This window comes from Notolepis coatsorum, assembly GCF_963971535.1.
Source record: "Notolepis coatsorum genome assembly, chromosome: 11".
Classification (NCBI taxonomy): Eukaryota; Metazoa; Chordata; class Actinopteri; order Aulopiformes; family Paralepididae; genus Notolepis; species Notolepis coatsorum.
The window spans coordinates 20,014,464-20,038,212 of NC_140175.1; the positions used below are offsets into that span (position 1 = coordinate 20,014,464).

Consider the following 23,749-nt stretch of genomic DNA (forward strand, 5'->3'; position numbering starts at 1 on the left):
ATATATATGCAGGTAAACATTTACTAGAGTGAACAGCCATATGTACAGTTAGACAGTTACTAACAATCCTACACAGAGCCTCTGATCTCAACACACCTGATTAGCACTATTACTTAATAGTACTACTTTATATATTTTATACACCCATGAATCACCTGTAGCCTATGTATACATTGTATATTACTATTGCACTTTACTGTTACATTTGCACTCTGGTCTGGTTGGATGCCAAACTTCCTTTCGTTGTACACTACTTGTCTACTTGTGCTGTATGATGACATACATGCGAATCTAATCTAATGAGCCTGAAAGATTAATTGTACATGTATTTGTGGGTAGACTAGTTTGTTTGTCGGTTTCAACTGCAAGTCATGCAGCACATTCTCAGAGACCCGAAAGGAGCGCGCATCACGGAGGAGCGTGCGCGGCGTCGCGCTGAGGGCTGTAGAGAGAGCGGACAAGAGGCGCAACGCGGTCCGCCGCAAACAACACGCAGCTTTTTTTTTTTTACTTCGGCAGCATCAGCGGTTAAGGTGAGTCATCAATCTCTCCATGTAAGAATAAGATATCTGCTCTTGTGCGTTTCTTTCCCAGCACTCTTTTGTTGTGCTCGTCAGTCGGAAAGGCATTGCATAATTTATTGTGTATGATAATATAAAAGCTGGTAGCAGGATTAGCACGCAGCTACTGAAGACAGTAACAGGCTCACAGACGCTGTTTGTAGTTGGGTCGCCGCTGCTGCATGTCAGTACAGTACAGTAGCTCTCTCTCACCAGGAGGACCCATCGCGGCCTGGTGGTGTAGCAGCAGCAGGCTATGCCGGCAGGATATTATGCTCCTGAACAGTGGGCATAGCAGCTGGAGCTAGGAGTGACCCGATTTTGATTTAAAAAAAAGATATATATATATATATTACACAGTGATATTTTATTTGGGTCAAATCGGAGGATTTTTTTGGCATTAATTCCTCTGCTGCCCCGCCCCCCTGGGAGGCTACAACTTTCTGCTCGTTTTCTTGTTAGCTTTTACCAGAAAATCGAGCCTTAATTCCCTTGACCTGCGTTAATACTAGTCTCCGGTTGATGCCCATTTATGAGGGCAATGCCCTCAGGGTTGCCAGGGGGATCATGTTGAAAATGGCTAATGATGGTGGCCTTTACTAGTGCTGTTTTGTCAGGGATCTGTCTCCACCCATTTCTGATTATTTGTCATATAAGTATAGACATGTTAAATGTACATGGCTGACATGATTCAGAGTGATTAAAGGAGCTGTAAGTGTTTTTCTTGATGGTTTTTTAAATGTGTATAAACAAGTGGTCTACAAACTCTACATTCCTTTCACTGATGTAGTGTTTGGTCAGTAACACGGATTCCCACTTAATCCAATCAGGAGAGAGAACTCCACACTGCAAAAAAATGGTCTGACAAAAATAAGAAATATAAATATGCTCGAAACAAGTAAAATAATCTGCCAGTGCAGTAAGCAAATGTGGCTTGATGGGACTTCTTGAAATAAGTACAAAATATCTAGGGTTCTGATTGAATAAAGTTGGAAGGGATACCAGGAAATGTATATTTTGTGTTTTACTGCAGAACGGAGGGACTGGGAGATCCATGTTACTGACCAAACACTCTAATATATCAGAGATGTCTGTCGGAATGTAGAGCTATTTAACACTTATTTAAAAAAATAACTAGTAAGAGTAGGTAAGGGATATGTAGATATAGTACAGATGTGTAAAAAGGATTATATTGCAGGTATGTACAGACGGATGTGGGTAGATATACAATAAGTATATATGTACTTGTACTCCCAAAATGACTCTTGATACTACTACTCGGTGCCATGTTTGTTTGTATTTTAACTTCAAATGTCAGCAACAGTGTCATCGTCGGAACTGTAACCGTATCGTTAAGTAGGCTACTCATATCGGTACTCATATCGGTACTCCGTATCGGCAAGTACCCGAATGCAAGTACTTGTACTTGGTCTGGCGAGAGAGAAAAAAGTGGAATCGACCGGGACATCCCTGTCAGTTATGCTTTCAGAGGAGAAGTACTCAGTAATTGAAGTGAGAGATTGAGAATGAATGAATGAACGCAGCAGCGAGTCCTGAAACGCCCTGGCGGCTCCTGCCGCCTCACTGGTGATGGGCTCTGACACTGAGCTTGTGTTTGGGTGGATGTTTGTCTGTCTTTTATTTTTTTTGGTAGGGCTGCGAGGCCCTCGGACTACAAGCTGAGGCAAGCGACGCTGAACAACTCTGGGAAAACAACCCTGATAAAAATTTTTTTACACTCTGTCAACATCACATCGACCATATTAAGATTCTAACTATTTATAAAAACAAACGCGTTAGATTTGTTGTCACGAGCAGACTTGGTCGGTCTGATCTGGCTTATTGCACTCAGTGGAGTTGTATTGTTTTTCTTGATGGTATTTCTTGAGGGTATTTTGGCCATGACTGTGTGTGCAGTGGTCATCCTTGTGCTAGATGTTGTTGTATTAGTTGATTCTAATGCTGATGCAGAGCTAGCCCCTTTCGTGACTTTCGGTTTGAAACCGAAAGTCACGAAAGGGGCTAATGCAGAGCTAATTTATCAGGGATCATGTAGTCCACTACACGTTGGACGTATTAATTTGGAGATGCTCTGTGTGCATGCGTTAGGCAGCTGCTAGTTTATGGCAAAATCATAATAACGACTATTTTGATTGATATTGAAATCACAATTATTAAAAAAGATCACTCAGTGGTTTTGAGAACATCATCATGTGATGGACGACTGAATTTGTTTACCTTTCTTCTCGACCAAAGGCTGCCTTTCTGTCATCCTTCACAAGATGTGAAGGAAGAGTGTGCTGCGTTTTAAGACACAACAAAATGAGAGCAACACACGGCATGTGGCACAATAATACTTTCATCTCGATTTATCTTGTTTTCATGCTCGTGGGAAGGCCAAAAGATAATTCAAATTGAAACTTGGTGTGTGTGTGTGTGTGTGGGGTAACTGAGAGAATGAAACTCATCATCTCCTACCACCAACATGAAGACAAAAGACGTCCCCACCCTCCTTTGTGTCCAAAGACCCCTCACCCCTCACCTGTCCTGTCCAGCCACCCCTTCACCACCTCAAGCCCCCCTCTGAGACAGAACAAACCACACCACTCACCATTCCAGACAAACCACCCCGAAATACATCAACCCCCCCCCTCCATGGACCCGAAATCCCCCCCATGGAACAGACCAATCACCCACCTTTCCAGTTTGACCACTGACAATGGACACACCTTTTGCCCCTCCTGTATAGACTGTATATAAAAATGTGACCACAATGGTTGATCCGGAGCTCAGTTGGGGGACACTCGGCCAGTGTACTCTCTGAGTCATCCTGCTGTAACTCTTTGATTCTCCTGAACCTGCTTTGGTATTAAACCCATGTTTGTTCAAGCCTACCTGACTGTCTACATTTGATTACTCCGGGAACAATTCTCCCACATAACAGTGTGGTTAATGTTATGGGTTAGTTAGTTTAAACTTTAAGGTAACAATGTGGTTAGGGTTATGGCTAGTTTAAGGTAACTGTGGTTATGGTTAGTTTAAGGTAACCGTGGTGTGGTTAAGGTTATAGTTAGTTGATTGATTAGATTTGTCACAGTGTGTATAACCTGATCTCTCAGCTCTTTGCTCTGGCCAGGCAAAAGTCACAAGAGCTTTGTGTGGGTGAGGGTCGCGGTTCAGGGGTTGGACCTTGTAGGGGGAGGGAGGCTGAGGAATGTCATACCGGGCGTGCATGTGTGTGTCCCCGTGCATGGCATGTGTGTGCGTGTGTACGGACCTTTAGGTATACATGAGTTTAAATAACACAGCCTCATTGTGCAAAATAATCCCGTCTGTGTGCGTGTGAGAGACGGTCAACTTTCCACTGTTGTCCTCGGGCAACAAAACAACACATGTAGCACCGGACATGGTATGCAGTACATGGTACACACACACACACATGTGCGCGGCAGGAACAGAGCTCTCTTATCTCTGCTCGTGCCTGTGTGTGACATCACACATTCTATATGCACCAGTGTGAACCAGTTCTGGGCCTCTCGGCTGGGGACCTGTTTCCTGTCTTTGCCAATGTATAGCGCAAAGAGGAAACTTATGTAACACACTGCTCAGCACTATGCAGGCGTCAACTACACAGGGTAGGTGGTTGTTGTAGCTATGGATCTCTCTACATACTGTCACCGCACAGCCCTAAGGTTGTTTGTTTACCCTCGTTGTTGTTATTAGGGCTGGGCAATTAATCGAAAGAAAAAAAAATCGATCTCGATTCATAGACCTATGCAATCTCATTTCTAAATTATGATATTTATTTTATTAAAACAATTGAAAAAAAAATGTATAATTTTTTTTTATATATATATTTTTTTACTTTACTTTTTTAAATGATGACGATTCTGACTTGAGTTATTTTGTATGTTACGAGAGACTTTTAAGTTTAAGTCGAGCACTTTCATATATGTTTAAGTTTAAGTCGAGCACTTTGATATTATGTTATGTTGTCCGTTTAAGAAAAGAGTGCAATAAATGATTTTATTGAAAAAAAATAAGAATCGTGCTAGAGAATCGTGATCTCATTTTTTAGAGAGAAAAATCGTGATTCACATTTTTTGCAAGAATCGCCCAGCCCTAGTTGTTACTATAATTTCTTATGTTTTGGGTTATGTTTTAAGGTACATAGTTTTGAACACAGACATTATTTACTCAAGTTTATTTCTTGTTTTTAAGCCTGTAGGATCCGGGTAAAATCCGCCTGAATGCGTTTTGTTGTGTTTACCAGACGACATGTCGGGGCAGAATGAGGGAGAGGGGGCTCTCGGGGTAACAGCACTTCTGCAGGGCCACAACATTCTAGTGCCACGCCCACTGCTGCACAACCAGCATCCTATGTGAGCGAAGCCGGTGGAATGTCGGTGTGGAGCTGGTGTTTGTGTGGATTAGGAGACGCCACTGCCTGGGGGGGGTTTATCCCAGTCAGAGCTGGACGACCAGTCGGCCTGCTTTGAGAAACGAAGTGGAAGAAGAGTATTATTCTTGACGTTTCAAACAAGTTGTCCCAATTGTTGTTATTTGTGGCCATGTTATCATATCAACGCATTATTTATTGGTTATTGTCTTATTGACTCACTTTATTTCGTTCAATGGCAAAATGGTATCTTAGACCGAACTGCTTCCAAAACCAAGCTTCATGTTGTCACCTTCTTTAAAAAAAAAATTCTTAAATTATGTTGTTGCCAAAGTCATCTCTTCATGATGCTGGCCACCTCTGGTAGAATTGCCTACATCCTTATTTGAAAAGAACATGCTGTTCCTACGCAGTTGTGAAACGATTAATACATTACATATCATATATTCGGCTCAATTTATTAAGTTTTTCTCAACTTGTACAATATTGACATAAGCCACTGTTTTAAGAAAGGTGACGATGTGCATTTTTTGGGGAGAGACTCCGGGGACATGAAGACGTGGGGACGTCGCATGGTTTGACTCAGGACTGATCCTGGACCAGCGTCCTGGAAGCTCTTCCCTGAAACATGCTCAGGTGGTTTGCTCTCGGAAGCAGAGTTTTACCTACAAACAGACAGTCATTGTTTACTAAACGTAAACGTGTCGATTTCAGAGTTTTTAAGTGATCTGGCTTGACTGCCAGCTTCTTGAAAAATGCCCCCCAGGTCTGATATGTTGTGTGTGTTGGGGCCGGGGGGTATGTATGGGGTATGTATTTGTGTGTGTGTGTGTGTGTAGGTAATGTATGTTTGTGTGTGTGGGGAGATGGGGAGTATGTATTTGTGTGTATGGGGGGGGGGGGGGGGGGGGGTATTTGTGTGTGAGAGACGTGTGAGGTATGTGTGTGGGGTATATATTTGTGTGTACGTATGTGGGGTATTTGTGGTGTGTGTAGGTATGTGGGGTATATATTTGTGTGTAGGTATGTGGGGTATATATTTGTGTGTGGGGTATATATTTGTGTGTAGGTATGTGGGGTATTTGTGGTGTGTGTAGGTATGTGGGGTATATATTTGTGTGTAGGTATGTGGGGTATATATTTGTGTGTAGGTATGTGGGGTATTTGTGGTGTGTGTAGGTATGTGAGCTATGTATTTGTGTGTGTGTAGATGTGGGGTATGTATTTGTGTGGTGTGGGGGGGGGGTATGTATTTGTGTGGTGTGGGGGGGGGGGTATGTATTTGTGTGTGTAGGTATGTGAGCTATGTATTTGTGTGTGTGTATGTATGGACTCTGCTCCAGTCAGTAGGTACTATATGGACTCTGCTCCAGTCAGTAGGTACTATATGGACTCTGCTCCAGTCAGTAGGTACTATATGGACTCAGCTCCAGTCAGTAGGTAGGTACTATATGGACTCTGCTCCAGTCAGTAGGTACTATATGGACTCAGCTCCAGTCAGTAGGTATATACTCCATGCCAGCGGTCCCTCTCTCCCAGTCCGCATCACAACGTGTTTCCAGAAGAGGTGGGCTGTGCCCCTGAGGTAACCAGCTGACACGTGCGCCGACCCCAACATCAGATTCGGTTCAAACCAGTTGGAACCGACTTCCTCCAGCCGAACAGAGGGGAGGGGTCCGGCACGGCTAGCTAGCTATAGGCATGGAGGGAGGGGGGCACCCAGAGGTACTGTTTTTATTTGAATGCTGCTCATGTCCCATAACATCTGTTCTCACTAAGGAAATAGCTCGCATGTCAGTCACGCCCCCCTGTGATGACTGCTAGGAGCGTAGACCCTGCTCGTCACCGTCACGATTGTGTCCGCGGTGACAAGTCATCAACTTCACCACACTTAAAACAATCAAATTATACATCTGAAACTGAAAGAGTGACATCATAATTGTACTGTATCTTTAATCGGGCCACCTCTAAATAGTATAGATTGAACGGCAAATTACGTCGTCATTAGAATAGTCATGCAATGATGTGCATAAACTCTAGACTCTAGAATCACAACCATTAAAGGGATTGTCATTAAAGGGATGGTTCAGATTTTTGGCCTATTTGACTACTTAGCAATGATCTTGTCCGTCGGTAGACTCCCTTTCTCAACACAATCCATGCTGTTCCTCATACTAGCTGAGGATTGTTGGCCACAAACGAATTGGATTAGATTAGACAAATTAGATTAAACAAATGTATTGTCATCAATCATGCAGCACAACAAGTACAGTACAACGAAAAGAAGTTTGGCGTCCAACCAGAGTGAAAATTTAACAGTCAAGTGCAATAGTAATTATAGTACAATGTACTCTGAGGGTATTAGAAGTAAAGGGTCATGGTTATAGTGTAACATTACTGTACTGGGGTTGAACCCAAGCAATCTATTATGATCACATCCACCTATAGGCTACATCCAAACCCATCACCCCCGTTCATCTAATCAGAGCCAGTGTTTCCCATACAGGGTATTATGTGATGGTCCAACCACAATATCAGAGAAGCCCATCACAAATAGTGTGACACAGTAATGTAAAGACAACGGGCCTGGGACCCTTCTCCCTTCAAAACTTAAAACACAAGGTATTGATCCAAGATAGGACATGGTGGAGCAGACAAAGCACGTAGGAACAACAACGATAACCAGACCTTTTTGTTTATGTCTAATGCTTCAGCCTGTACTGTAAGCCTCTACAAGGTCTAATGTTTTAGCCTAGTAGACATTGGAACAGCCGAGAGCTCCTGATCTGAAGATCTAAGGGACCTAGTTAAGGCATGAACCATAAACAATGTTTATTCTAGAATAATTTCATAATTTGAGGACATGATCTGAAGACACTAGGGGTGTAACGATTAATTTTGATTATTATTATTCAGGCAACGATTCAATGCATCATGAAATCTCTTCATTTGACCACGAGATTCATTTTCGATAAATTTTCTATCAGTTAATTCCCTCAAAAATGTTGAATACACAAATGTGGCTGGGGGACCTGATTCGGACTATAGGTCAATACAAAAAAAAAATTGTTTAATTTTTTTTTATTTCGATTATAGTGAGCTTCAGTACGGTTAAGTGAGCTGCAGTGAGCTTCAGTACGGTGCAGTGAGCTTCAGTACGGTGCAGTGAGTTTCAGTAAGGTGCAGTGAGCTTCAGTAAGGTGCAGTGAGCTTCAGTACGGTGCAGTGAGCTTCAGTAAGGTGCAGTGAGCTTCAGTGAGCTTCAGTAAGGTGCAGTGAGCTTCAGTGAGGTGCAGTGAGCTTCAGTAAGGGGTGCAGTGAGGTTCAGTAAGGTGCAGTGAGCTTCAGTACGGTGCAGTGAGCTTCAGTGAGGTGCAGTGAGGTTCAGTAAGGTGCAGTGAGCTTCAGTACGATGCAGTGAGCTTCAGTAAGGTGCAGTGAGCTTCAGTGAGGTGCAGTGAGCTTCAGTAAGGTGCAGTGAGCTTCAGTAAGGTGCAGTGAGCTTCAGTGAGGTGCAGTGAGCTTCAGTGAGGTGCAGTGAGCTTCAGTAAGGTGCAGTGAGCTTCAGTGAGGTGCAGTGAGCTTCAGTAAGGTGCAGTGAGCTTCAGTAAGGTGCAGTGAGCTTCAGTGAGGTGCAGTGAGCTTCAGTAAGGTGCAGTGAGCTTCAGTAAGGTGCAGTGAGCTTCAGTAAGGTGCAGTGAGCTTCAGTAAGGTGCAGTGAGCTTCAGTAAGGTGCAGTGAGCTTCAGTAAGGTGCAGTGAGCTTCAGTAAGGTTCAGTGCCTCAGCTTGACCCCATTTGACTTTGTGTTGGTTTGAGGCCAGCGAGGAACAGAAATGACTCTTTCTCAACGATCACCAACATCATCGCTACGTAGGAAGTGGGGTTCGGGATCCAAAAATGCAGTAAGGTGTAATGAGGTATGGGTTGTTGTAGTGCAAATTCTTTGCCAATAAATATAAAGTGTGTTTAGGTGTTCTAAAGTGTGTAGAGTGGGTGCTGCAGTGAGTTGTTTGTTTAAAGTGAGTGTGGATGTGTGTGCTGTGAGTGCATTTGATGGTTGTTACATAGTGTTATTGTTCGTTGAGCATCCCTGCTCGCTCTCCTCCTCTGGCCCCCTGCTCGCTCTCCTCCTCTGGCCCCCTGCTCGCTCTCCTCCTCTGGCCCCCTGCTCGCTCTCCTCCTCTGGCCCCCTGCTCGCTCTCCTCCTCTGGCCCCCTGCTCGCTCTCCTCCTCTGGCCCCTGCTTGCCTGCCCGCCCCCCCTGCTCGCTCTCCTCCTCTGGCCCCCTGTTCTCCCTGCCCCCCCCCCCCCACGGTGCCGACAGCCAGACAGCTGGGCTCGAGGCCAGCAGTCTGGGGACGGAGACAGGGGGCCGGCACACCGGGGGTCTGGTGTTACCGGCGGTGTTACCGGGTGGTGTGACAAGCCGCGCAGTGCAGAGGTAGCTGGGTAGGAGCGGACGGGGACGGGGAGGTGTTTCATTCCGTCTCCAGGCTTAAAACACAACAGGTTCGCCGAGGAGGTGAGGGCTGCCAATTAGAGGTGTGTGTGCTGAGAGATGTGTGTGAGTGTGTGTGCTTACATGCACACGCGTGTATGTGTGTGTGCTTGTTGTACATGCACACATATAGTCATCATTAGAACCTCTCTGTGTCTCTGTGTCTCTGTATATGGGTGGTGCCCCCCATAGTTTTTAACACAGTCCAGATGGCCTTCAGAGCTCAAATTGGGGGGGGGAGGGGGGGGGGAGAAATAAAATAGTTTGAATTGAATACAGATGCCACCCGTGTCTTTCTTCTGATACACACGCTTTTGAGTATTCCAGTTCAGGCCTTATTCCTCTGAAGTTTCTTTTGGTTTGTTTACACATTTTATAAGCCTATTATTCACCTACTGTACGGGCCACATTCTAAACAACGGAGCCAAGAATCGAGCCAAATTTGGACATTTACCGGGGCCACTTTCTAATTGCAGCCTTTGAGAGCAGTTTTGAAGGATGGTTGGGATTCACATTCCTTTACGGCCGTGGGTAGGTAGGGCGTTCCACATTATTGTGGCATAATTGCGTAGTGAACAGAAGGCCACGCCCCCTCAGCCTACTGAGAGTTACTCATCTATAGTGAACAGAAGGCCACGCCCCCTCAGCCTACTGAGAGTTGAGCATCTATAGTGAACAGAAGGCCACGCCCCCTCAGCCTACTGAGAGTTGAGCATCTATAGTGAACAGAAGGCCACGCCCCCTCAGCCTACTGAGAGTTGAGCATCTATAGTGAACAGAAGGCCACGCCCCCTCAGCCTACTGAGAGTTGAGCATCTATAGTGAACAGAAGGCCACGCCCCCTCAGCCTACTGAGAGTTGAGCATCTATAGTGAACAGAAGGCCACGCCCCCTCAGCCTACTGAGAGTTGAGCATCTATAGTGAACAGAAGGCCACGCCCCTCAGCCTACTGAGAGTTGAGCATCTATACATTTTATAAGCCTATTATTTACCTCTCAGAGACCAATGATATCCCCAGACATTGTCTCAAAAGAGGAAGTGAAAGTTATATCATAAGTATAATAATTAATATACCGAAGTCTTCTTTCCTGTGATTGGCTGTCCCATTTTAAGATGTTTAGCTAATGTGATGCGTCACTAGATCCACGTCTTGTAAATGGTAAATAGACTGCATTTATATATAGAGCTTTTATCCAAAGTGCTTACTGCATGCCCCACATTCACCCATTCACTCACACACCGACGGGAGGAGGCAACCATGCAAGGTGCCAACCTGCTCATCGGGAGCAGTTAGGGGTTCAGTCAGTGCCTTGCTCAAGGACACTTCGACACACTGCCGGGGAGGAGCTGTGATCTAACCGGGAGCCTTCTGACTGTTTACTGCTCTACCTCCTGAGCCACGGTCGCCCCCAGCTCGTCTTGTAGCTCTGTAATGTCCAGGAACTGCTGAATGTGTAATCTAGTCTAATTATAGTATTGTTGTCACATGTTCTGTTTGAAGAGCTGGAGGTGGCACACACTACTGATGCCGGGCGTTAGGGTTGGGCATCGTTTGGATTTGAACGATTCCGGTTCTGATTCCGATTCTCCATATCGATTCCTGTTCTAAACGATTCTCGATTCCGATTCTTTGAGGTGCAGGTCAAAACGGGTCACAGCTTATTTCGCAGGAGATTTTTTTTTTTTTTTTTTTTGAAAAATCTTAAGTTTTTTTCATACTATTCACATTTTCAGTTGACTTGATAGTTTCATTTGGTTGCTATACTGTAACTAGGGTATTAATTAACAAAGTAATTTTTTTTTTTTTTTTTAAGAATCTAAATGCAAATATGTTACTTCTGGTTCCAGAACCGGAAGTTAGGAACCGGTTCCTATTAGAACCAGTTTTCGGTGCCCAACCCTACCGGGCGTGCGGTCATTGTTGCATATCCACATCTGTTTGTACATACTGTACCTGCTTTTTACATATCTGCTACTATATCTATATTTCTGTACATATCCCTTGATTCCCTTACCTACTCTTAGTTTATTAAACTGCTGGCCAGTATGGCTACTACTGTAGTGTCCTCTATGTTGCTGGTGACGGCGTCCTCTCTGTGTGTTGATGGAGACAGTGTCCTCTCTGTGTGTTGATGGAGACAGTGTCCTCTCTCTGTGTGTTGATGGAGACAGTGTCCTCTGTGTGTGTTGATGGAGACAGTGTCCTCTGTGTGTGTTGATGGAGACAGTGTCCTCTCTCTCTGTGTTGATGGAGACAGTGTCCTCTCTGTGTGTTGATGGAGACAGTGTCCTCTGTGTGTGTTGATGGAGACAGTGTCCTCTCTGTGTTGATGGAGACAGTGTCCTCTCTGTGTGTTGATGGAGACAGTGTCCTCTCTCTGTGTTGATGGAGACAGTGTCCTCTCTGTGTTGACTGATGGAGACAGTGTCCTCTCTGTGTTGATGGAGACAGTGTCCTCTCTCTGTGTTGATGGAGACAGTGTCCTCTCTGTGTTGATGGAGACAGTGTCCTCTGTGTGTGTTGATGGAGACAGTGTCCTCTCTGTGTGTTGATGGAGACAGTGTCCTCTGTGTGTTGATGGAGACAGTGTCCTCTCTGTGTTGATGGAGACAGTGTCCTCTCTGTGTTGATGGAGACAGTGTCCTCTCTGTGTTGATGGAGACAGTGTCCTCTCTGTGTTGATGGAGACAGTGTCCTCTCTGTGTTGATGGAGACAGTGTCCTCTGTGTGTGTTGATGGAGACAGTGTCCTCTGTGTGTTGATGGAGACAGTGTCCTCTGTGTGTTGATGGAGACAGTGTCCTCTCTGTGTTGATGGAGACAGTGTCCTCTGTGTGTTGATGGAGACAGTGTCCTCCAGTGTCGAAAACGCAAAAAAACTAACCAAAAAAAAACGAACGAACTAAAACAAAAACGCAAAAAAACGAACGAATTAAAACGAAAACGCCAAAAAACGAACGAAAAAAACGAACGCAAAAAAAAGAATGCAAAAAAATGTACGAACAAAAACGAAAACGCAAAAAAACTAACCGAAAAAAACGAACGAACTAAAACGAAAACGCAAAAAACGAACGAACTAAAACGAAAACGCAAAAAAACGAAAGAAAAAAAAGAACGCAAAAAAATTTACGAACTAAAACGAAAACGCAAAAAAACTAACGAACTAAAACAAAAACGCAAAAAACGAACGAACTAAAACGAAAACGCAAAAAACGAACGAACTAAAACGAAAACGCAAAAAAACGAACGAAAAAATGAACGCAAAAAAATTTACGAACTAAAACGAAAACGCAAAAAAACTAACCCAAAAAAACGAACGAACTAAAACAAAAACGCAAAAAACGAACGAACTAAAACGAAAACGCAAAAAAACGAAAGAAAAAAAACGAACGCAAAAAAAATAATGCAAAAAAATTTACGAACTAAAACAAAAACGCAAAAAAACAAATGAAAAAAAACGAACGCAAAAAAAATAATGCAAAAAAATGTACGAACTAAAACGCAAAAAAACGAACCCAAAAAACGAACGAACTAAAACAAAAACGCAAAAAAACGAACGAACTAAAACGAAAATGCAAAAAAAATATCTGGAGACAGTGTCCTCTGTGTGTTGATGGAGACAGTGTCCTCTCTGTGTGTTGATGGAGACAGTGTCCTCTCTGTGTGTTGATGGAGACAGTGTCCTCTCTATGACTGATGGAGACAGTGTCCTCTCTGTGTTGATGGAGACAGTGTCCTCTGTGTGTTGATGGAGACAGTGTCCTCTGTGTGTTGATGGAGACAGTGTCCTCTCTGTGTGTTGATGGAGACAGTGTCCTCTCTCTGTGTTGATGGAGACAGTGTCCTCTCTCTGTGTTGATGGAGACAGTGTCCTCTGTGTGTGTTGATGGAGACAGTGTCCTCTCTCTCTGTGTGTTGATGGAGACAGTGTCCTCTCTGTGTTGATGGAGACAGTGTCCTCTCTCTGTGTGTTGATGGAGACAGTGTCCTCTCTCTGTGTTGATGGAGACAGTGTCCTCTGTGTGTTGATGGAGACAGTGTCCTCTCTGTGTTGATGGAGACAGTGTCCTCTCTGTGTGTTGATGGAGACAGTGTCCTCTCTCTGTGTTGATGGAGACAGTGTCCTCTCTGTGTTGATGGAGACAGTGTCCTCTCTCTGTGTGTTGATGGAGACAGTGTCCTCTCTCTGTGTGTTGATGGAGACAGTGTCCTCTCTCTGTGTGTTGATGGAGACAGTGTCCTCTCTGTGTGTTGATGGAGACAGTGTCCTCTCTCTGTGTGTTGATGGAGACAGTGTCCTCTCTCTGTGTGTTGATGGAGACAGTGTCCTCTCTCTCTGTGTGTTGATGGAGACAGTGTCCTCTCTCTGTGTGTTGATGGAGACAGTGTCCTCTCTCTGTGTGTTGATGGAGACAGTGTCCTCTCTCTGTGTGTTGATGGAGACAGTGTCCTCTCTCTGTGTGTTGATGGAGACAGTGTCCTCTCTCTGTGTGTTGATGGAGACAGTGTCCTCTGTGTGTTGATGGAGACAGTGTCCTCTCTGTGTGTTGATGGAGACAGTGTCCTCTCTGTGTGTTGATGGAGACAGTGTCCTCTGTGTGTTGATGGAGACAGTGTCCTCTGTGTGTTGATGGAGACAGTGTCCTCTGTGTGTTGATGGAGACAGTGTCCTCTCTCTGTGTGTTGATGGAGACAGTGTCCTCTGTGTGTTGATGGAGACAGTGTCCTCTCTGTGTGTGTTGATGGAGACAGTGTCCTCTCTGTGTTGATGGAGACAGTGTCCTCTGTGTTGATGGAGACAGTGTCCTCTCTGTGTTGATGGAGACAGTGTCCTCTCTGTGTTGATGGAGACAGTGTCCTCTCTGTGTGTTGATGGAGACAGTGTCCTCTCTCTGTGTGTTGATGGAGACAGTGTCCTCTGTGTGTTGATGGAGACAGTGTCCTCTCTGTGTTGATGGAGACAGTGTCCTCTGTGTGTTGATGGAGACAGTGTCCTCGAAAACGCAAAAAAACTAACCCAAAAAAAACGAACGAACTAAAACAAAAACGCAAAAAAACGAACGAATTAAAACGAAAACGCAAAAAAACGAACGAAAAAAAACGAACGCAAAAAAAAGAATGCAAAAAAATTTACGAACTAAAACAAAAACGCAAAAAAACAAATGAAAAAAAACGAACGCAAAAAAAATAATGCAAAAAAATTTACGAACTAAAACGCAAAAAAACGAACCCAAAAAACGAACGAACTAAAACGAAAACGCACAAAAACTAACCCAAAAAAACGAATGAACTAAAACAAAAACGCAAAAAAAACGAAAGAAAAAAAACGAACGCAAAAAAAAGAACCCAAAAAAACGAATGAACTAAAACAAAAACGCAAAAAAACGAAAGAAAAAAAACGAACGCAAAAAAAAGAATGCAAAAAAATTTACGAACTAAAACGAAAACGCAAAAAAACTAACCCAAAAAAACGAACGAACTAAAACGAAAACGCAAAAAACGAACGAACTAAAACGAAAACGCAAAAAAAACGAAAGAAACGAACGCAAAAAAATTTACGAACTAAAACGAAAACGCAAAAAAACTAACCCAAAAAAACGAATGAACTAAGACAAAAACGCAAAAAAACGAAAGAAAAAAAACAAACGCAAAAAAAAGAACGCAAAAAAATTTACGAACTAAAACAAAAACGCAAAAAAACAAATGAAAAAAAACGAACGCAAAAAAAATAATGCAAAAAAATTTACGAACTAAAACGCAAAAAAACGAACCCAAAAAACGAACGAACTAAAACGAAAACGCACAAAAACTAACCCAAAAAAACGAATGAACTAAAACAAAAACGCAAAAAAAACGAAAGAAAAAAAACGAACGCAAAAAAAAGAACGCAAAAAAATGTACGAACTAAAACAAAAACGCAAAAAAACGAACGAACTAAAACGAAAATGCAAAAAAAATATCTGTGTTGATGGAGACAGTGTCCTCTGTGTGTGTTGATGGAGACAGTGTCCTCTCTGTGTTGATGGAGACAGTGTCCTCTCTCTGTGTTGATGGAGACAGTGTCCTCTCTGTGTGTTGATGGAGACAGTGTCCTCTCTGTGTTGATGGAGACAGTGTCCTCTCTGTGTTGATGGAGACAGTGTCCTCTCTGTGTTGATGGAGACAGTGTCCTCTCTGTGTGTTGATGGAGACAGTGTCCTCTCTCTCTGTGTTGATGGAGACAGTGTCCTCTGTGTGTGTTGATGGAGACAGTGTCCTCTCTCTGTGTGTTGATGGAGACAGTGTCCTCTCTCTGTGTGTTGATGGAGACAGTGTCCTCTCTCTGTGTTGATGGAGACAGTGTCCTCTCTGTGTGTTGATGGAGACAGTGTCCTCTGTGTGTTGATGGAGACAGTGTCCTCTCTCTCTGTGTTGATGGAGACAGTGTCCTCTCTCTGTGTTGATGGAGACAGTGTCCTCTCTGTGTGTTGATGGAGACAGTGTCCTCTGTGTGTTGATGGAGACAGTGTCCTCTCTCTGTGTTGATGGAGACAGTGTCCCCTCTCTGTGTGTTGATGGAGACAGTGTCCTCTCTGTGTGTTGATGGAGACAGTGTCCTCTGTGTGTTGATGGAGACAGTGTCCTCTGTGTGTTGATGGAGACAGTGTCCTCTCTCTCTGTGTGTTGATGGAGACAGTGTCCTCTCTCTGTGTTGATGGAGACAGTGTCCTCTGTGTGTTGATGGAGACAGTGTCCTCTGTGTGTTGATGGAGACAGTGTCCTCTCTCTGTGTTGATGGAGACAGTGTCCTCTGTGTTGATGGAGACAGTGTCCTCTCTGTGTTGATGGAGACAGTGTCCTCTGTGTGTTGATGGAGACAGTGTCCTCTCTCTGTGTTGATGGAGACAGTGTCCTCTCTCTGTGTGTGTTGATGGAGACAGTGTCCTCTGTGTGTTGATGGAGACAGTGTCCTCTGTGTGTTGATGGAGACAGTGTCCTCTCTGTGTTGATGGAGACAGTGTCCTCTCTGTGTTGATGGAGACAGTGTCCTCTGTGTGTTGATGGAGACAGTGTCCTCTCTCTGTGTGTTGATGGAGACAGTGTCCTCTCTCTGTGTGTTGATGGAGACAGTGTCCTCTCTGTGTGTTGATGGAGACAGTGTCCTCTCTCTGTGTGTTGATGGAGACAGTGTCCTCTCTCTGTGTGTTGATGGAGACAGTGTCCTCTCTGTGTTGATGGAGACAGTGTCCTCTCTCTGTGTTGATGGAGCCCTGGTCCTCTCTCTGTGTGTTGATGGAGACAGTGTCCTCTCTGTGTTGATGGAGACAGTGTCCTCTCTCTGTGTTGATGGAGCCCTGGTCCTCTCTCTGTGTTGATGGAGCCCTGGTCCTCTCCGTGTGTTGATGGAGACAGTGTCCTCTCTGTGTGTTGATGGAGACAGTGTCCTCTCTCTGTGACTGATGGAGCCCTGGTCCTCTCTGTGACTGATGGAGCCCTGGTCCTCTCTGTGACTGATGGAGCCCTGGTCCTCTCTGTGTTGATGGAGCCCTGGTCCTCTCCTCTCTCTCTCCCTGTAGGGATGGAGTTCCCTGTGGATGTCTTGGGGCTGGTGAGCCACGAGGAGCTGGAGCAGGAAGCGGAGGCCTACCTGGCCGAGCTCCGCTACGTCACCCCGGACAAGGCCCAGAGCCTCACCCTGAACAACCACAGGAAGGTGGGTGGAGGACACGTGCACGACGAGCACACACACACACGATAATGTTCTATGTATGATAGTGTTCTATCTGTATGATACTAATGTTCTATGTATGATAATGTTCCTTGTAGTAGTGTAGGATAGTGTCATCCATCCATACGTCCAGCACTAGGGATGTCCCGATCATGTTTTTTTGCTCCCGATCCGATCCCGATCATGTGATTTTGAGTATCTACCGATACCGATATTTCCCGATCCGATAAAAAAATTAAAATAAAAAATGTTTATTCAACAAACATGACCATGTTCACGTCTTAAACTCATACTGAGGCCTTAGTTTTGGTTTTAAATTGCATATCATCATTCATTTATTTATTGTCACACAGAGCAGAAGAATTTTGCCAAAACAAACCAATAGTATCCAGCCACACTCTCAGACCCAAACGCATTTAATTATACATCAAATGATTTATGTCAAGGATTGCAATGCCTCGCTTGAATGAAAAATTTAATTTGTGTCTGAGAGGGTGTGGTTTGTTTTGGCAAAATTCTTCTGCTCTGTGTGACAATAAATAAATGAATGATGATATGCAATTTAAAACCAAAACTAAGGCCGTAGTATGAGTTTAAGACGTGAACATGGTCATGTTTGTTGAATAATGAAAAAAAAATGTCAGCTTTTTTATTTCTTTATTTTTTGATCCCGATCTTCGGAAAATCACGTGATCGGCCCCGATCATGTGATCGGATCGGGACATCCCTATCCAGCACATAACTAACTATTGTAGGATACTGGATAGTGTTATCCATCCATCCATATGTCCAGCACATAACTAACTAGTGTAGGATAGTGTCATCCATCCATCCATATGTCCAGCACATAACTAACTAGTGTAGGAGAGTGTCATCCATCCATCCATATGTCCAGCACATAACTAACTAGTGTAGGAGAGTGTCATCCATCCATCCATATGTCCAGCACATAACTAACTAGTGTAGGAGAGTGTTATCCATCCATCCATATGTCCAGCACATAACTAACTAGTGTAGGATAGTGTCATCCATCCATCCATATGTCCAGCACATAACTAACTAGTGTAGGAGAGTGTCATCCATCCATCCATATGTCCAGCACATAACTAACTAGTGTAGGATAGTGTCATCCATCCATCCATATGTCCAGCACATAACTAACTAGTGTAGGATAGTGTCATCCATCCATCCATATGTCCAGCACATAACTAACTAGTGTAGGAGAGTGTCATCCATCCATCCATATGTCCAGCACATAACTAACTAGTGTAGGAGAGTGTCATCCATCCATCCATATGTCCAGCACATAACTAACTAGTGTATGATAGTGTCATCCATCCATCCATCCATATGTCCAGCACATAGCTAACTAGTGTAGGAGAGTGTCATCCATCCATCCATATGTCCAGCTCATAGCTAACTAGTGTAGGATAGTGTCATCCATCCATCCATATGTCCAGCTCATAGCTAACTAGTGTAGGATAGTGTCATCCATCCATCCATATGTCCAGCTCATAACTAACTAGTGTAGGAGAGTGTCATCCATCCATCCATATGTCCAGCACATAACTAACTAGTGTAGGAGAGTGTCATCCATCCATCCATATGTCCAGCACATAACTAACTAGTGTAGGATAGTGTCATCCATCCATCCATATGTCCAGCACATAACTAACTAGTGTAGGAGAGTGTTATCCATCCATCCATATGTCCAGCACATAACTAACTAGTGTAGGAGAGTGTTATCCATCCATCCATATGTCCAGCACATAACTAACTAGTGTAGGAGAGTGTCATCCATCCATCCATATGTCCAGCTCATAGCTAACTAGTGTAGGATAGTATTATCCATCCATCCATATGTCCAGCTCATAGCTAACTAGTGTAGGATAGTATTATCCATCCATCCATCCGTCCATCCATCCATATGTCCAGCTCATAACTAACTAGTGTAGGAGAGTGTTATCCATCCATCCATATGTCCAGCTCATAACTAACTAGTGTAGGAGAGTGTTATCCATCCATCCATATGTCCAGCTCATAGCTAACTAGTGTAGGATAGTATTATCCATCCATCCATCCATCCATCCATCCATCCATATGTCCAGCTCATAGCTAACTAGTGTAGGATAGTATTATCCATCCATCCATCCATCCATCCATATGTCCAGCTCATAACTAACTAGTGTAGGATAGTGTCATCCATCCATCCATATGTCCAGCTCATAGCTAACTAGTGTAGGAGAGTGTTATCCATCCATCCATATGTCCAGCACATAACTAACTAGTGTAGGATAGTGTCATCCATCCATCCATATGTCCAGCACATAACTAACTAGTGTAGGAGAGTGTTATCCATCCATCCATATGTCCAGCACATAACTAACTAGTGTAGGAGAGTGTTATCCATCCATCCATATGTCCAGCTCATAGCTAACTAGTGTAGGAGAGTATTATCCATCCATCCATCCATCCATCCATATGTCCAGCTCATAACTAACTAGTGTAGGAGAGTGTTATCCATCCATCCATATGTCCAGCTCATAACTAACTAGTGTAGGATAGTATTATCCATCCATCCATCCATCCATCCATATGTCCAGCTCATAGCTAACTAGTGTAGGATAGTATTATCCATCCATCCATCCATCCATCCATATGTCCAGCACATAACTAACTAGTGTAGGATAGTATTATCCATCCATCCATCCATCCATCCATATGTCCAGCTCATAACTAACTAGTGTAGGATAGTGTCATCCATCCATCCATATGTTCAGCTCATAACTAACTAGTGTAGGAGAGTGTTATCCATCCATCCATCCATATGTCCAGCACATGGCTAACTAGTGTAGGATAGTGTCATCCATCCATCCATATGTCCAGCACATAACTAACTAGTGTAGGAGAGTGTCATCCATCCATCCATATGTCCAGCACATAACTAACTAGTGTAGGAGAGTGTCATCCATCCATGCAGCAACAAAGCGCATTATGTGTCACATTGTTTGCTAGGTTAACTTTTAAGTCGGATCAACACTGCATGGGGGAGGGCAGCTTATTCCCTGTTAGGCAGCATATTTCCTTGACACAGTGATCCTTTCATAAAACCAAGGATTTGCATGTTGAATTGATGGGGGGGCCTGCCTCTCACATGCACACAGGCGTGCACGTGCACACACACACACACACACACACACACACACACACACACACACACACACACACACACACACACACACACACACACACACACACACAAATTCCTTTTCATAATAGCTGTGTTTTTATAATATGCTCTCTCCAGATCCGGATCAGTCTGTCCAACGTGGGTTTTGCGCCGGTCTATGGTGGAGATCTGAGGCACAAGGTTCTGGCGCTGTTTGCCCCCGAGGACCAGCTCACAGGTAGTCCTCGTTCATGCAGCGAAAACAGAGAGACTCGGACTCTGCTTCTTCCCCCATCAGAACACTCAATACTGATCTCTCCACACATATGAACACACACACACACACACACACACACACACACACACACACACACACACACACACACACACACACACACACACACACACACACACACACACACACACACACACACACTACACATCCTCACTTACACTCTCACACACCCTACACAGTACATACATAATACGCTACAAAAAGGTCACTTTAAAAACGACTGTATACATTCCGAACCCACTGTATATTTGTATAATCATTACTTATTACCTTTTACTTCTTACGTTTAGCATTGTATTTTATTCTTATGACTTTTCTTATCATGTATATTTTTATTATTTGTATTTTTGCACAATCTAGGCGGGCATTGGCCACCTACATTTCACTACACGTCTTGTGTATGTATGTGACAAATAAAACTCTTGCATCCACACACTTCACTGTACAATGTCCAACAGTCCACCCCCTAATCATTGTACTGTACATCCCTGCTCCCTCTGTCCCGTCTCTGTCCCCCTGAGCAGCTGTGGCCTTGTTCCTGGCTGGAGAATGGTGGACAGTGGAGGACGTCCTCAAGACATCGGACCCCTCGAGAACTGGCCTCGTCAAGGTGCGTACTGTCCCCACAATGTGCCGCGTGCCGTACCTTCATAATCCGCTTCAATGACCCTGTCCACCGCAATGCTGCCGCCGCCTGTCTCCCTCACTCACGCAGGAAAGCTCTGTCTTGCTCGATAGCGCGACATTGCAGCGTGGCTGTGGGTAGAGACTCAAAACCTACCTGTTCTCCCAATCATACAACCTTCCTTACCCATAACCACCCTCCTCCAACCTACCACCTCCACCTCCCCTTCCCTACTTTCTCTCAGTCTCCTGTCCCCCCTTCCCCTCGGGTTCCTTACCTCCATGACTGTTCCCCTACTGGACTCTGTATCTGTTACTTGTTACCCGTGGTTTTATGTCCTGCATATTCATACTGTTGCTCATTCCCTGTGGTTCTTTGTTTCTCTGTGTAACAATAGGATTGTTCTATTTAAGTGCTGTTGCACGTAGGACTCTTTTAGAGGTGACACCGATGGTTCACTTGTGGTTCATTTGTTTTGCTCATTGTCAGCGTCTTTGGGTTCCTGAAAAGCGCTTTATAAATTAAATGTATTATTATTAGAGACGGAGATAGTGTGACATTGCAGCGTGTCTTGGTAGAGACGGAGAGAGTGTGACATTGCAGCGTGGCTGTGGGTAGAGACAGAGTGTGACATTGCAGCGTGGCTGTGGGTAGACATGACAGACATGTTTAGCGTTTCATAGCGCCGTCGTTGCTATGTTTTGTGAAAGTGCCTGGGAGGTGTGGGGCCGATAAGAGAACGCAGCCGTTTGAAAAACTAGAAGTCTGGCTCTGAATTGGGGGGGGGAGTGTGGAGATGTCGGGTGGGTCGCCCGGGGTCTGGGGGTGTTTCTGAAGTTGAAGTTGAACCTTTATTAATCCTCTTGGGGGAAATCCGTCCTCTACATTTGACCCATCCTAACTATTTCGGAGCAGTGGTTCAGCCACACAGTGCGGCGCCCGGGGACCAACTCCAGTTGTAATGCCAGTACCTTGGTCAAGAGACTAACTCCAGTTGTAATGCCAGTACCTTGGTCAAGAGACTAACTCCAGTTGTAATGCCAGTACCTTGGTCAAGAGACTAACTCCAGCTGTAATGCCTGTACCTTGGTCAAGAGACTAACTCCAGTTGTAATGCCAGTACCTTGGTCAAGAGACTAACTCCAGTTGTAATGCCAGTACCTCGGTTAAGAGACTAACTCCAGTTGTAATGCCAGTACCTTTTGTCAAGAGACCAACTCCAGTTGTAATGCCAGTACCTTGGTCAAGAGACCAACTCCAGTTCTAATGCCAGTACCTTGGTCAAGAGACTAACTCCAGTTGTAATGCCAGTACCTTGGTCAAGAGACCAACTCCAGTTCTAATGCCAGTACCTTGGTCAAGAGACTAACTCCAGTTGTAATGCCAGTACCCTCGGTCAAGAGACCTACTCCAGTTGTAATGCCAGTACCTTGGTCAAGAGACCAACTCCAGTTGTAATGCCAGTACCCTTTGTCAAGAGACCTACTCCAGTTATAATGCCAGTACCTTGGTCAAGAGACCAACCCCAGTTCTAATGCCAGTACCTTGGTCAAGAGACTTACTCCAGTTGCAATGCCAGTACCTTGGTCAAGGGACCAACTCCAGTTGTAATGCCAGTACTTTGGTCAAGAGAAATGGCAGGAAACCTAGCATCCATGTCTTTATGGTGTGGGAGGAAACCAGAGTACCTGGAGGAAAGTTAACTCACGCAAACTCCACACAGAAAGGCCCCCTGCTGGGGTTTGAATCCAGGACCTTCTTGCTGTGAGGCAGCAGTGCTAACCACAGTGCCACACTAATTTAGTTTTGGCCATTTTATGGGTGATTTGAATGGTCACATGGTGTGTTGTTGCATCTTGAAACTTTCAAAAACTAGTAAAAAGGCAAAGGTCAAAATGTCAATGGAATTATATTGCATTTGACGACTTAAATGCACGTAAATGGAATGGAATGGACCAGTGGAATGTATGGAACCACGTGGAACCATTTGCAACAATGCTTACCTCCGGAAACAGGGCAACTATGTGACCTTCCTGCTCTATTAGCTGCTGAAGCCCTGTCTCGTGTCCCTGTAAACCATTTCACTTTACTGTCTCTGTGGCTTTCGGTAGTTAACCCTCTGAGACCCGCCTCTCCCACCGCCAGGACTGTCTGCCAGAGGCTCTCTTTTAAAGCTGGAGTGAAGATACTGGTCTAGGAAACTAGCATCTAGGAAACTAAGAGTACATCGGTGCCAACCACGTCATGCTAGCTGGTCAAGAAGGGAGTTAAATAACGCTCTAAAGTCTAGATTTTGGCACAGGAAAAACTGGCATGGCCATTTTCAAAGGGGTGCCTTGACCTCTCACCTCAATATATTGGAATGAAAATGGGTTCCATGAGTAGCCATGAGACTGAAGTGAACCACATTATGCTAATCGCATGCAGTTTGTGGCAAAAACCATGCAGTCTTTTGCATGCATTACAAATGTGTTATTTCTGCCTAGTCTAAAG

The 23,749-nt window shown here is 44.3% G+C and overlaps 1 protein-coding gene across 1 annotated transcript in view; it reads left to right on the forward strand.

The window, feature by feature from the left end:
* Positions 1-409: 409 nt before the first annotated feature.
* Positions 410-23,749, forward strand: part of fam169ab (family with sequence similarity 169 member Ab) — a gene marked incomplete at its 3' end in the record, with an annotated part of 44,878 nt that continues 21,538 nt past the window's right edge. Inside the window, exons 1-4 of the mRNA XM_084324809.1 lie at positions 410-533; positions 17,016-17,152; positions 20,475-20,574; positions 21,156-21,241. Of these exons, the coding sequence (XP_084180935.1) occupies positions 17,018-17,152; positions 20,475-20,574; positions 21,156-21,241 (321 nt within the window). The 5' untranslated portion in view covers positions 410-533; positions 17,016-17,017. The remainder of the gene's footprint in view (positions 534-17,015; positions 17,153-20,474; positions 20,575-21,155; positions 21,242-23,749) is intronic.